At 42.1% G+C, this 14,359-nt stretch overlaps 1 protein-coding gene across 3 annotated transcripts in view; it reads right to left on the bottom strand.

The window, feature by feature from the left end:
* Nucleotides 1–843: 843 nt before the first annotated feature.
* Nucleotides 844–14,359, bottom strand: part of slc35a5 (solute carrier family 35 member A5) — a 100,824-nt gene continuing 87,308 nt past the window's right edge. For all 3 annotated transcript variants that reach the window (XM_072513826.1, XM_072513827.1, XM_072513828.1), the window contains 2 exons: nt 9,976–10,759; nt 844–6,265 (listed from right to left, as the gene is read on the bottom strand). In XM_072513826.1, coding sequence (XP_072369927.1) covers nt 6,197–6,265; nt 9,976–10,759 — 853 coding nt within the window. In that variant the 3' untranslated portion in view covers nt 844–6,196. The remainder of the gene's footprint in view (nt 6,266–9,975; nt 10,760–14,359) is intronic.

Here is a 14,359-nt window from a genome sequence, read left to right as displayed (position 1 = left end):
TCCGAAGGCTTGCAAAGCATGAGCTTTGTTCAATAACTCCACACTCAACATGGCAATCCTAGAAACTACAACACAAGGCTGGGATCTGGCATATTGTGTCTTGCCTTAATTTTCTGGCAATGAAGTTTATCCAATCGACATTTCTGTCTGATGGTTGCAAATATGTGACCCTCATTTTCTGCACCCAAATCCTAGTGGAGGATGATGCTCATGGACTCTCCTGTTCCCATAGGTTCCAAATTATTCACCTTTCACTAGCATGTGGACTGACAGCAAAGCTTTCACACAATCCAAAAATAAAACATTAAATCGGAAATTAAAAGCAGAAAATGCTAGAAATGCACGTATGTCAGGCAGCATGAGTAAAAAGCATAAAAGTTAACATTTCAGGTTAACTTTTTTCCACCAGGTGCTGCCGACTTGCTGAATACTTCCAGCATTGTTTTATTTCACATGATTTGTTGGTTGTGGGATTGCTTATCTTTGTCTATGCAATGCATTGCATGCATACAATTATGCTGTAACCTCACCCGGTTAGCATCTCATTTTAAGGATGCTCAATGCTGCTCTTGCACTCCTCATTGGTCGACAGTTGATCATCTGGCTTGATAGATAAATTAAGGGTATGTTAGATTATGCTGGTATACAATTCTGCTGCTGATGGCCAACAGCACGCAAGGGCTGGTGGAGCGTTTCTTAATCAATCCCACACAGTAGACTAGTTGTGACATATGGCTCAGAGTGAAGTTGCAGTGTGGATGGGAGAAATGCCAATTCCAACACCAGGCTTTTGGAAGAGACAAAGAATTCCAAAACATTTTGAACATCGCAATCGAAGACAGGTGGCAAATTATGTAATTTTATTTATTTTATTGCAAAGTAAGTCATTTCAGAAACATTTTTGTTAGAAAATTTATTTTGAATCTTGCCTATTTAAATTGACTGCCAAAAAAGATTTGAGAAACAAAATACAGGGCAGTTTGATAGTTTGCATTTCATTTTCTTTTTAACTTGTTTTCCAGACCATTTTCTGATTTGCTCCTGCGTAAAATGCTCAAGTTCCTAGTGTGCCACTTCATGCTGGAAGTACAAACAGAAAAACTGAAGAACTAGAAGCTGGGGTAGGCCATTTGGCCCTTTGAGCCTGCTTCGCCAATCAATAAGATCATGGCTGATCCGATTGTGGCCTTAACTCCACTTTCCTGTCTTCTCCCCAATAACCCGACACTCCCTGTTGATCAATAATCTAACCTAGCCTTGAATATATTCAAAGACATAGTCTCCACTACTTTTGGAGAAATGAATTCTAGACTAATGACCCTCAGAGGAAAAACAATTCTCCTCTGAGTTTTAAAAGGGAGAATACAAATGTTGTCCCATTGTTTAGGGTAAGCAAGGATAACCCAGGTAATTATAGGCCAGTGAGTTTGACGCAGTGATAGTGAAATTGTTGGAAAAGATTCTCGGAGATAGGATCTATGAACATTTGGAAGTGAATGATCTAATTGGGCAGCACGGTAGCACAAGTGGATAGCACTGTGGCTTCACAGCGCCAGGGTCCCAGGTTCGATTCCCCGCTGGGTCACTGTCTGTGCGGAGTCTGCACGTTCTCCCCGTGTCTGCGCGGGTTTCCTCCGGGTGCTCCGGTTTCCTCCCAGTCCAAAGACGTACAGGTTAGGTGGATTGGCCATGATAAATTGCCCTTAGTGACCAAAACAAAAGGTTGGGAGGGTTTATTGGGTTACAGGGATAGGGTGGAAGTGAGGGCTTGAGTGGGTCGGTGCAGACTCGATGGGCCGAATGGCCTCCTTCTGCACTGTATGTTCTATGTTATTAGCGACAGACAACATGGTTTTGTGTAAGGGAAGTTATGTCTCACTAATATAATTTAGTTTTTTGAGGAGGTGACAAAAATGATTGACAAGGGAAGGGGTGTGGATGTTGTCTACATGGACTTTAGGAAAGCATTTGACAAGGTCCCTCTCAGCAGGCTGGTGCAAAAATTAAATCACATGGGGTCAGAAGTGAACTAGCTCGATGGATTCAGAACTGGCTTGGCCATAGAAGACAGAGGGTAACAGTGGAAGGGTGTTTTTCCAAATAGAGGTCTGTAAAATTGGGCGGAGAAATGGCAGATGGAATTTAACCCGGACAAATGCGAGGTGATGCATTTTGATAGATCCAATTCAGGTGGGAGCTATAAAATAAAAAGCAGAACCATCAGGGGCATAGACTCCTTAAAAGTGGCAGCACAGGTGATAATGGTGATAAAGAAAGCATATGTCATGCTTGCCTTCATCAGACGGGGCATCGAGTATAAAATTAGGGGCAGTACGGTAGCATTGTGGATAGCACAATTGCTTCACAGCTCCAGGGTCCCAGGTTCGATTCCGGCTTGGGTCACTGTCTGTGCGGAGTCTGCACATCCTCCCCGTGTTTGCGTGGGTTTCCTCCGGGTGCTCCGGTTTCCTCCCACAGTCCAAAGATGTGCAGGTTAAGTGGATTGGCCGTGATAAATTGCCCTTAGTGTCCAAAATTGCCCTTAGTGTTGGGTGGGGTTACTGGGTTATGGGGATAGGGTGGAGGTGTTGACATTGGGTAGGGTGCTCTTTCCAAGAGCCGGTGCAGACTCGATGGGCTGAATGGCCTCCTCCTGCACTGTAAATTCTATGATAATCTATGATAAAAGCTTGAAAATTATGTTAGTTATTTAGAACATTGGTTAGGCCACATTTAGAACACTGTGTCCACTTCTGGTCACCACACTACCAGAAGGACGTGGAAGCTTTGGAGTACAGAAAAGGTTTATCCGGATGTTGCCTGGTATTGAGGGTATTAGCTTTGAGGAGAGATTGAATAAACTGGGATTGTTATTCCTAGAAAGACGGATGCTGAGGGACGACCTGATAGAAGTTTATAAAATTATGAGGGGTATAGATGGGGTGAACAGTTGGAGGCTTTTTCTCAGGGCGAAAATGACAATTACAAGGGGGCACAAGTTCAAGGTGAGGGGGGATAGGTTCAGTGGGGATGTGCGGGGGAAGTTTTTTTACATGGAGGGTGGCGGTGGCCTGAAATGCACTGCCAAGTGAGGTGGTTGTGGCAGATACGTTAGTGACCTTTAAGACTCATCTAGATAGACACATGGACAGGGATACAGAAGGATATATGTGGTTGGTCTAGGTAGGACACATGATCAGCGCAGGCTTGGAGGGCCGAAGAGCCTGTTCCTGTGCTGTACTGTTCTTTGTTCTAGAACCCCCCCCCTCCCAAAAAAGGGGAGCATCCTCTCAACATCTCTCGATTCCCGGCTTCGGTCACTGTGCGGAGTCTGCACGTTCTCTCTGCGTGGGTTTCCTCCGGGTGCTCCGGTTTCCTCCCACAATTCAAAGATGTGCAGGTTAGGTGGATTGGCTATGATAAATTGCCCTTAGTGTCAAAAAGGTGAGTTGGGGTTACTGGGATAGGGTGAAGGCGTGAGCTTAAGTAGGGCGTTCTTTCTAAGAGCCGGTGCAGACTCGATGGGCCGAATGGCCTCCTTCTGCACTGTAAATTCTATAATTCTTTGATTCTATAACATCCACTCTGTTAAGTCACCTAATGGTGTGTTGCAACAAGATTAGCCCAAATTCTCCAATGAGTACAAGACTAACATATTCAACCTTTCTTCATAAGATACACCCCTTCATTCCAGGAATCAGTCACATGAACCCTTTCCGAACTCATAGATTATCACAGAATTTACAGTGCAGAAGGAGGCCATTCGGCCCATCGAGTCTGCACCGGCTCTTGGAAAGAGCACCCTACCCAAGGAACTGCTCCAATACAAATTATATTCTTTAAGGAGAACAAAACTGTACTGTACACCCAATGCGGCTGAAGGACCTGCACAGCTGCTGCAACACTTCCCTACTTTTATACTCTATTGCCCTCACAATAAATGGCAACATTTCATTTGCCTTCCAAATCACTTACTAAAACTGCATATTAACCTTTTGTGATTGAAATAGGAAGACCATGCCCAAAGTGTTATCATATGCATTTTGCACAGTTACTGCATGAAACTAAGTCCAGAACAAGTGCATCCTCCAAAATGTTGTCAATTATATATCAGTCTAATGTGATGTTCATGGTAGTGTACACTGTTTTAGTGTCATTTTCAATATAAAAGAAACCTAATTATGGGCTATGCATTGTAGATAATTCACCGGAGACAATATTACAAACTCTTCACCTGTTGCGCTACGCTAACCCTGTCACAAATGCACTTTGGAGAGAGAAATATTAACATTGAGGTCTCTCTCCCCAGATGCTGCCAAACCTGCTGAGTATTTCTGGCATTGTTATTATTTCAGATTTTTCAGTCCAAGTCTATTCAGAAGTTATTAAGCTGGTGTGGTTTTTTTTGTCAAATGCATTTGTTTGATTCATATGAAAGTAGTTGGTAGCGGATGCATCCATTCCACCTCTTTCAGGTACGATGTCTTAAGAGGGCATTGGCAACTTCCATTGGGTTGGTGTTGCCTTCGACAGTATGACTGACCAGGTAACTCGCCAGCTCTTAACTGCCTGCCATCAGACATATTGGAAGAATTTAGTCTGATAATTAATCTGTTTGGTCATGTGATGCGCACACCTTCCACAGCCATCAAGTGAGGTAGAGATATTACATCTGTGCTACAAGACCTACTTCTACATCTTATAAGTCAGCAAATAAGAACTATTCACACATATCTTTCAATTAACAATTCCATGTAAATATGAGCATTACAAATGTAAATTCACATAGTGTTCACTAACAATGACCACGTGCATTAACCAAAAACATTTATAATACTCAAAGCACTCTCATCACGTTCATTTAATTTAAAATTAAAATCCATTTAAGCTTTGAATTAGGTTTGCATGTAGTTATTAAAAAACGCATATACTTTTAACTTTACTTTTCATCTTCAATTTAATCCAGTTAATATTTCATATAAAACATTCCAGAATTACTCAATACGGTGGCACATTCCATTAATAAACAAAACTTGCATTCTTCTGATGAATTCAAGGATTGTATCATCTGATTTATTATTGCACAAAAAATTAGTAGCATTAGAACTGACCTAGATTAGAAAGGCCATCAAACTATACAGACAGGAAAGACCAAGATGAGGAGAATGGAATGAGCATTAAACTACCCCACAGTATCTTCGAGCAGTATATTTGCACAATCAAGTATATTTTTTCAATGTTACTTCATAGAACCAGATAAAATACTTGCTCTCTAGGTGTAGTTCAGTCATTCTTTCATGATTTGTTTAAAATAACAGGAAACGCTATTTATTTTAAAGATAGAATAACTATAGTATAAATAGAGAATATATAATGGCTGAGATCACTGGTATTTTTTGCAGCATCTTCTGGTGTTAGTACATGAGCAGCAAAACACTGACTCCATAAGCTTCATCAAACTGTACCTTGCCAAGAGACAAGTACACAGAGGGTCTGAAGTTATGGTACTTGCCACTAGTTATGGCATCAGATTTAAGTGAATTTCTTGACAGTGGTAAATTTTAACTAATGTCAAACAAACTCTGATTTTGATTATTAAAAACTTTTAAGATTTAAGTGCTTTCCTTTATTTTGTATTTCTATATCTTGTCTTTCTCTCTGAACTCTATATTTCTTCCCTTCTTTTATTTTGCTTTCTGTACATAATCTTACATTTATTATATTTGTGAAAATACTTCCTGGTTTAAGCTCTATATGCCTCATTAAGGATTCTTCAGTTGGATTGGTTAAAGAGGCTTGGTGCTGCTTACTTGCTCTTACAGGTCCCAGAACCTTTATAAAGGGTGACACACTATATGGAGTCTCTAGTAGCATTAAGTTCCCACTCAAAAATCCACAAAAGGACTGAGGCAGTTGTAAGCTTAATGGAGGATGGGCAACGTACCTTCAGCGCTGGCTGCAAAATCTGAATCGATATAATTCAATGGTTTTTACAAGTTAGTCCAACCATTATGTAACCAGGCCGGGAAAGCGCAATGTTATTAATGCACATCTATCTGATTTCGGAGGCCAAAGGTTTCTAGAAAGGGTTACCAATGTGGACATAGAGGAATGGCTCACTTGCATTTCCTAAACAATGCAAAAATGAAATTCTATAAAAAAATTTAATTTGCGAAGTTAAACTTTTAAAAAAATTCTAGAAGGAATCTTCTTCTGTTTCAGAATCTGTGTTTGGTTTCGTCAATCTCTCCAACTCCTCACCATCCTAAAAGTCAAACAGGGGGTGGGGGGGGGGGGGTGAAGAAATAAAAAAACTCTTTTGTAGATTAAATAAAATCAAGAATTTTTGTAACTTAATTTATCATACACACTGCATGTGTGTGTGCACACATGTGTCTGTATATACGCACAAATAAAAAGGAAAAGCAGAATATGTTGGAAATATTCAGTTCTGACAGCATGGAGAGGGAAAGAGAGTTAATGTTTTGATTTTGGCAAAAGGTCATCAACCTGAAATGTTCACGCTGTTTGTCTCTCCAGAGATGTTGCTAGGTTTGCCGAGTATTTCCAACATTTTCTGTTTCGTTCAGGCTTTCACCGTCTGCAGAATTTCACATTTCAATATTAAAAGTATCATATTTAATCCAGGTAAAATTTTCCCTATCACATTTAGTGATTACACCCTATTCTTATAACTCCTGTATCTCACCAAGCGCAATGGCATATGAAGTTTGGTTGTCACACGATGAGTTAGCAACATGTGACTTACAGTTAAAGTAGTGAATCTGGGATAGATCAGGAACTGTGACAGAACTCTTGGGAGGGAGTGGTGGGGGGACAGAGAGGAGTTTGGCGTTATTTTGTTCAGATGAGCTAAGGTGGTCAAATGGCTTTCCTCATAAATAATCTTGTGTTCACCTGTTGTAGCATCACACACTGCATGTGAATAAGGACTTAAAAATTTCAAACAAATAAGATGGTAAAACTACTCCATATTTGCCTTTGTAAATTTCTCATTTCAAAGGTGCCTTTTAAATTTGAGCAGATTAACAAAGAACAAAGAAATGTACAGCACAGGAACAGGCCCTTCGGTCCTCCAAGCCCGTGCCGACCATGCTGCCCGACTAAACTACAATCTTCTACACTTCCTGGGTCCGTATCCCTCTATTCCCATCCTATTTAAGAGCCATGAGGTAATGATGCAGCTGTACAAAACCTTGGTAAGGCCACATTTGGAGTACTGTGTACAGTTCTGGTCGCCTCATTTTAGGAAGGATGTGGAAGCTCTGGAAAAGGTGCAAAGAAGATTTACCAGGATGTTGCCTGGAATGGAGAGTAGGTCTTACGGGGAAAGGTTGAGGGTGCTAGGCCTTTTCTCATTAGAGCGGAGAAGGATGAGGGGCGACTTGATAGAGGTTTATAAGATGATCAGGGGAATAGATAGAGTAGACAGTCAGAGACTTTTTCCCCAGGTGGAACACACCATTACAAGGGGACATAAATTTAAGGTGAAAGGTGGAAGATATAGGAGGGATATCAGAGGTAGGTTCTTTACCCAGAGAGTAGTGGGGGCATGGAATGCACTGCCTGTAGAAGTAGTTGAGTCGGAAACATTAGGGACCTTCAAGCAGCTGTTGGATAGGTACATGGATTACGGGAAAATGATATAGTGTAGATTTATTTGTTCTTAAGGGCAGCACGGTAGCATTGTGGATAGCACAATTGCTTCACAGATCCATGGTCCCAGGTTCGATTCCAGCTTGGGTCATTGTCTGTGCGGAGTCTGCACGTCCTCCCCGTGTCTGCGTGGGTTTCCTCCGGGTGCTCCGGTTTCCTCCCACAGTCCAAAGATGTGCGGGTTAGGTGAATTGGCCAATGATAAATTGCCCTTAATGTCCAAATTGCCCTTGGTGGTGGGTGGAGGTGTTGAGTTTGGGTAGGGTGCTCTTTCCGGGGGCTGGTGCGGGCTCGGGGGGCCGGGTGGCCTCCTTCTGCACTGTGGGTTCAATGATAATCTGTGATTAATCTAGGACAAAGGTTCGGCACAACATCGTGGGCCGAAGGGCCTGTTCTGTGCTGTATTTTCTATGTTCTATGTTCTATTCATAACAGTATGCCATTTTTTAAGGTAATTACTTAGTGTTGTTTGGGGATCATGCAGTGAATGTGGTTTTACTTGTTTTTGAAACTGAAGCACAACCTTCCGTATTTGCAGTCGGAGGTTTTCAATGAGAAATTAAAAATAAGATGTGCAGTCCAATGGACTTACGGTTACCATGTAGAATTATTTATGTAATCAATGCTTATCAAATTTGTAAAATAATACAACTTGTTTATGGTAAACTTTTTATTCCACTCATAGCTGAAACTTCAAAAAGTGTACAGAAAGTATGGTAAAATGAGCCACATCCAAAACACAGAAAAAGGGGGCAGTAGTTAGCACTGCTGCCTCAGTGCTGAGGAACTGGGTTCAATCCCAGCCCCGGGTCACTGCCCATGTGGAGTTTGTACATTTTCCATGTGTCTGCATGGGTCTCACCCCCACAACCCAAAGATGTGCAGGATGGGTGAATTTGCCACACTAAATTGCCCCTTAATTGGGAAAAAAGGAATTGGGTACTCAATTTATTTAAAAAAATATAAAGCACAGAAAAGATCTGTGACCTTGTCAGGTAGGTGGTAAAATAACTAGTTGACTCATTTCAGTTTCAAGCAGCTAATACATGATTTGACAGTCAATTGGCAGAAGCACTTATTGGATTTCTGCCTGCTTGGTCAAAAATCAGAACGACATGCAGCAGATGATAAATTTTAAGCATCCTCACTGTTATTGCAAACTCCATGAGAACCAGTCAATTGTGTTTCATCTGGAACCCCATTAAATGATTTTATCTGCATTGCACATATTTGAGCATCACACAAAGCAGTTCATTGTTGACGAATAAAACATCTGTCATTCTTTAATTAGCTGGCTGAAGTCATTCAAGACACCAGTGAAAATTAGACAGACTTTTCATTCTGTACCAACATCTAATGCTATTCTTTGATCATGGATGTAGACAACCTATTTCCAGTTTCTGCCATGAAACGCTGAAACAGAAAATCCTACAAATACAAAACAGCTTAGTCAAATCTATATGAAAAATTGCCCGGTTAATGTTTCTGGCACAATCTTCATTAGAACTGACAACTGAAAGATAAGCTGAGAAAGGAATGCAACAAAGAGAATTAACAGACACTCCAATCGCAGAGCAAGTTAAAGGATTTAATGAATTGCAGCACTTAATAGAAAACTGTCAGATGAGATAAAATATTTCAGTGAAGCGGTAGAAACACGCTAAAATGTAAAAACTGATACTCGCGGAAGCAAAAAGGGAGATATCAGAAGGAAAAAAGCTTCAAAGAGAACATGTTGAGTACAGACAGTAAGGTCTCTATACAAATTCTGACTGACTTGGGTGTGTATTTTTAGCATTTTCTGTTCCGATTGACAACACTTTGCACTTTATTTGTGAAATGTAACTGTCCATGAGGAAGTGCCCAATACGGATACGAGTTGACTTGCTTTGGCTTTACCCTCTTTTGTGGCAGTGTCATATGTCAGCCCCATGCCTTTTGTGTGACTCAATTCATCAAGCTTCAGCAGTGGTTATGGAAAATAATTAAAATTGAGTTCTCGGCAAATATAAAAATCATTCTAAATACAAAGCCAATAACCGTGGATCACCAGCTATTGCACAGAATACACATACAGACACCATTTTCAGCCCATATAACAGTATTTAACTATTTCTTAACTTCACATTGTAAATCATCAGCTACAACATTAATGTGCTACGAGTGCAAATTGCTGTAAGTTTGGTTAGCACACATCAGTACAGAGAAAACATAAATAATGCATCTATGAACAGTGGTTTTATTTCTTTTGTGATTACTTCGAACAGTAGGTACTTTTTGAACACATGGACTACTTACCCCACTGGAACGTTCCAGAAGTTCACCATTTATAACTTTGAGTCTTTCTCGCTGTAGCATATACGCAGGGTCATTTATCTTGCTGCCATTGTAAATAAATATTGCCAGGAATACCACAGGGACTTCTAGTAAGAAGCTCAACGAAGGTTTAAAGTCAAATATAAAGGTAGATACTGCAGTAATGATAACAGTTATTACTTGGGCAGTGAGGACATGAAACATGTTGTCTCTGAATTTCAGAATAAAAGCCACAGACAGTCCAAAGGCAGCAGTAATAAAAATTAAAGACACAGAAAACAAATTGTGTCCATAGAAAAACCCACAGTTTTGGATGTGGGTGCGAGATTCAGACCGAAGCAGTAATATCAAACTATTGAATATAACTCCAAAAACGTATAGTTTACTATTCTGAATAAAAATACTTTCAGTCAGCTGATCTCCTTCTTTCAGCATTTTTTCATTATAAATGTTAGCCATGGAAGCGATAAAACACTGTATGATTATAAGGAGATGGCCAAAACCAATGTTAAGGCTTTTTAATGAACTTATGTCCCATTTCAAACCTGGTAATAACATTGTTGTGGAATTAATCTTCATCTGGTGTTGTAAATTTTTATCCTGAGATGTTATGAATGGAATGCAGCTATTGGAAGCACTGGGATGTATGCTGCGATTAAACGTGTGCTTTGTCACATTTTGGGCTACTCCAGTCCCTGCTATGAGAGCTACAATGGAAAGGAATAAAATCACGATTGATGCCCACTGCACTGAGGACAGGCGCCGCCTAGTGGAAAGCAGAAAAACAACATTATTGCATTTTACAATTTATATGACGTGGTGAAAGAACATAACAAAAGTCAGGGATGAGAAAAGTTATTCCTTCTCCCATCGCTATCGGTATCTTGTAAAAAATATTTTTACCTCTTCAGAAAAATCTGAATTTTCTAACAGCCTTAATACTGTTTTTAATGTAGCCAATCTGTTATTGAATTAAAGCAGTTTGGTCCAACATTTTGTAAAACTGTCATTTGCAAAGCACACTCATTTTCCAAAGACTTCAGAATGATTTCACGGAGCTAGAAATCAGAAGGATAAAGCTTCAAATATGTTGGAAACAAACAGTAGGGTCGCTAGACAAATTCTAACCGACTTGGCGTATATTTCTAGCATTTTCTGTATAAACTGAAATTTGCTAATTTTTTTCATGTTATTAATTAATCATATGCCCTTCTTGAATTATTATATCTTATCAATTCAGTGGGTTAATGCAAAAATTAATGTTTCTACAAAGTTTGAGTTATCTATTTTGTGGAAATAGCATCATTTTAAACTGCACGTGCCTTTGAATTAATTGAATTGATATTCATTCAAAATGTTTAAAATTGATTTGTTCTGACATTTGAGCAGAATTGTGTGGTAAGGAAAATTAATATAATTTACCCAAAATCAATTCAGTGTCAAATCTAAGTGGTCAATGTATAACCAAATTCTTTGTCTGGAATTCTATCTTAAAGCACAGAATACGACACTATTGCCAAAAATATCTGGTTCACTAACAAAACAACAACAGGTTAGTTTAAAATGGAGACTAAGGACAACTCCTTGGGGGACGCCAGAGGAAATAGTAAATAGATTACATCAATTTTTTAAAATTGGAATTTGACGTAATTTGGTAAGAACTCAATATTTGCAGGAGACAAAAAGCATTTGTTTTATATGGAGGAATTTAAATTGATTAACTAAACAATACATGAACTCAGTGAGAAACCTTTTTTACATCCATTTAAAAAAAAATTGAAGTAATTTATTTATTGTTCCCTCTGGTGTCTCCCAAGCATTTATCGCCCCCTATTTCTCATCTAGATGTTGCCCCTTGATGACATCATCTTAAAGCAAAGAGCTAATTTTCACATGTTTTCTGAGCTAATTTTCACATGTTTTCTGATGGCACCCAGTGCTACCTCATCAACACCTCTCTCCCAACTTGTCCATTGTTGCTAAATTATCAGACCGCTTATCATACATTTCAGTATGAGGCGGGCAGAAATTTCCTCCAATTAAATATCGAAGACTAAGGGTTCCGGGTGCGGCGATGACCAGCTGAGTCGCACGTTTCGGCAGCTCCCTGTGAAACGGACTTTTGGGCTCTTGATAGGAGCCCCAACGGCAATTTTAACGGCTGAAAACACCGTGCGGTAAACCAGAAGGGTGTTCCCCCTGGACACGGATGGAAAAAGGAGAGGAAAGTGGCCGGATTGCAGCGGATCCTTTGGAACAACGGCAAGGAAGGCAAGCAGAAACCAAGATGGCGTCGGAAGGTAGCAGTTTCATATGGGGCCCTGAACAACAAGAGTTTTTGAAACGCTGCGTGGAGGAGATAAAAAAGGAAATGAAGAAAGAGTTGTTGGCCCCGATATTACAGGCGATTGAAGGGCTGAAAGAGGAACAAAAGACCCAGGAGCAGGAGCTTCGGGTCGTGAAGGCGAAAGCAGCAGAGAATGAAAACGACATACAGGGCCTGGTGGTGAAGTCGGAGATACAGGAGGCACACCAGAAACGATCGGTGGAGAGGTTGGAGGCACTGGAAAATAACGCAAGGAGGAACAACTTGAGGATTCTTGGCCTTCCTGAAGGTGTGGAGGGGGCGGACGTCGGGGCATATGTGAGCACGATGCTGCACTCGTTAATGGGAGTGGAGGCCCCGACGGGTCCGTTGGAGGTGGAGGGAGCATACCGAGTTATGGTGCGAGGACCGAGAGCAGGAGAAGCTCCCAGAGCCATAGTGGTGAGATTTCTCCGTTTTAAGGATAGAGAAATGGTCCTTAGATGGGCGAAGAAAACTCGGTGTAGTAAATGGGAGAACGCGGTGATCCGCGTCTATCAAGATTGGAGTGCGGAGGTGGCAAGAAGGAGGGCGAGCTTTAATCGGGCCAAAGCGGTACTTCACAAAAAAAAGATAAAGTTTGGAATGCTGCAACCGGCAAGACTGTGGGTCACATATCAAGGGAGGCACCACTACTTTGAGACGGCGGATGAAGCGTGGACTTTTATTGTAGAAGAAAAATTGGAATGATTGGACTACGAAAATGAACGTTTGGACAAAGTGGTGGGACGAGTGGGGGGGGGGGGCGAAGAGGGATTGTATGATTAATCCTGCGGTATGGTAACTTTTCTTTCTCCCACAGGTGGTGATGGGGGGAGGTGGGGAGGGAGAGGAGATGGGGCGTTGGCCATGGGAGGCGGGGCCGAGGGAGAGGCGCGGGCTTGGTTCCCGCGCTATGATAATTATGGCGGGAATAGAGAAGCAGGAAGGAGGGGGCGCCGCACGGGGCGAGCCGTGATCACGGGGGGAAGCCGAGGTCAGCCAGAGTTTGCTGACTTCTGGGAGCAACATGGGGGGAGTAATTACGCTAGCGGGGGGGGGGGGGGGGGGGGAGGGGGGAATTACTGGGTTGCTGCTGCTGGGGAAAGGGGGGAGTGGGTGCGGGAAAGGATGGGCGGGGGGGCACCGTCTGGGAGAAATACAGCCGCGTGGGAACTGGGCGAGAAGCTGGAAAAAGATGATGGCTAACCGGCAAGGGGGGGGGGGGTGGGAAGCCCCCCAACTCGGCTGATCACGTGGAACGTGAGGGGGCTTAACGGGCCGATAAAGAGGGCACGAGTACTCGCACACCTTAAGAAACTTAAAGCAGATGTGGTCATGTTACAGGAAACGCACCTGAAACTGATAGATCAGGTTAGGTTGCGCAAAGGATGGGTAGGGCAGGTGTTCCATTCGGCGCTGGATGCGAAAAACAGGGGGGTGGCTATATTAGTGGGGAAGCGGGTAATGTTCGAGGCAAAGACTATAGTGGCGGATAACGGGGGCAGATACGTGATGGTGAGTGGCAAATTACAGGGAGAGATGGTGGTGTTGGTAAACGTGTATGCCCCGAATTGGGACGATGCCAATTTTATGAGGCGAATGCTAGGACGCATCCCAGACCTAGAGACCGGAAAGCTGATAATGGGGGGAGACTTTAACACGGTGTTGGAACCAAGGCTGGATAGGTCGAAGTCCAGGACTGGTAGGAGGCCGGCAGCAGCCAAGGTGCTTAAGGATTTTATGGAGCAGATGGGAGGGGTGGACCCGTGGAGATTCAGTAGACCTAGGAGTAAGGAGTTCTCGTTTTTCTCCTATGTCCATAAAGTCTATTCACGCATAGACTTTTTTGTGTTGGGTAGGGCATTGATCCCGAGGGTGAGGGGAACGGAATATACGGCTATAGCCATTTCGGATCATGCCCCACACTGGGTAGACTTGGAGATAGGGGAGGAAACAAGAGGGCGTCCACCCTGGAGAATGGACATGGGACTAATGGCGGATGAGGGGGTGTGCTTAAGG

Source organism: Scyliorhinus torazame, chromosome 8, assembly GCF_047496885.1.
Source record: "Scyliorhinus torazame isolate Kashiwa2021f chromosome 8, sScyTor2.1, whole genome shotgun sequence".
Taxonomy (NCBI): Eukaryota; Metazoa; Chordata; class Chondrichthyes; order Carcharhiniformes; family Scyliorhinidae; genus Scyliorhinus; species Scyliorhinus torazame.
Note: the sequence above shows the minus strand (reverse complement) of the source record. Positions and strands in the feature narration are given on the sequence as shown.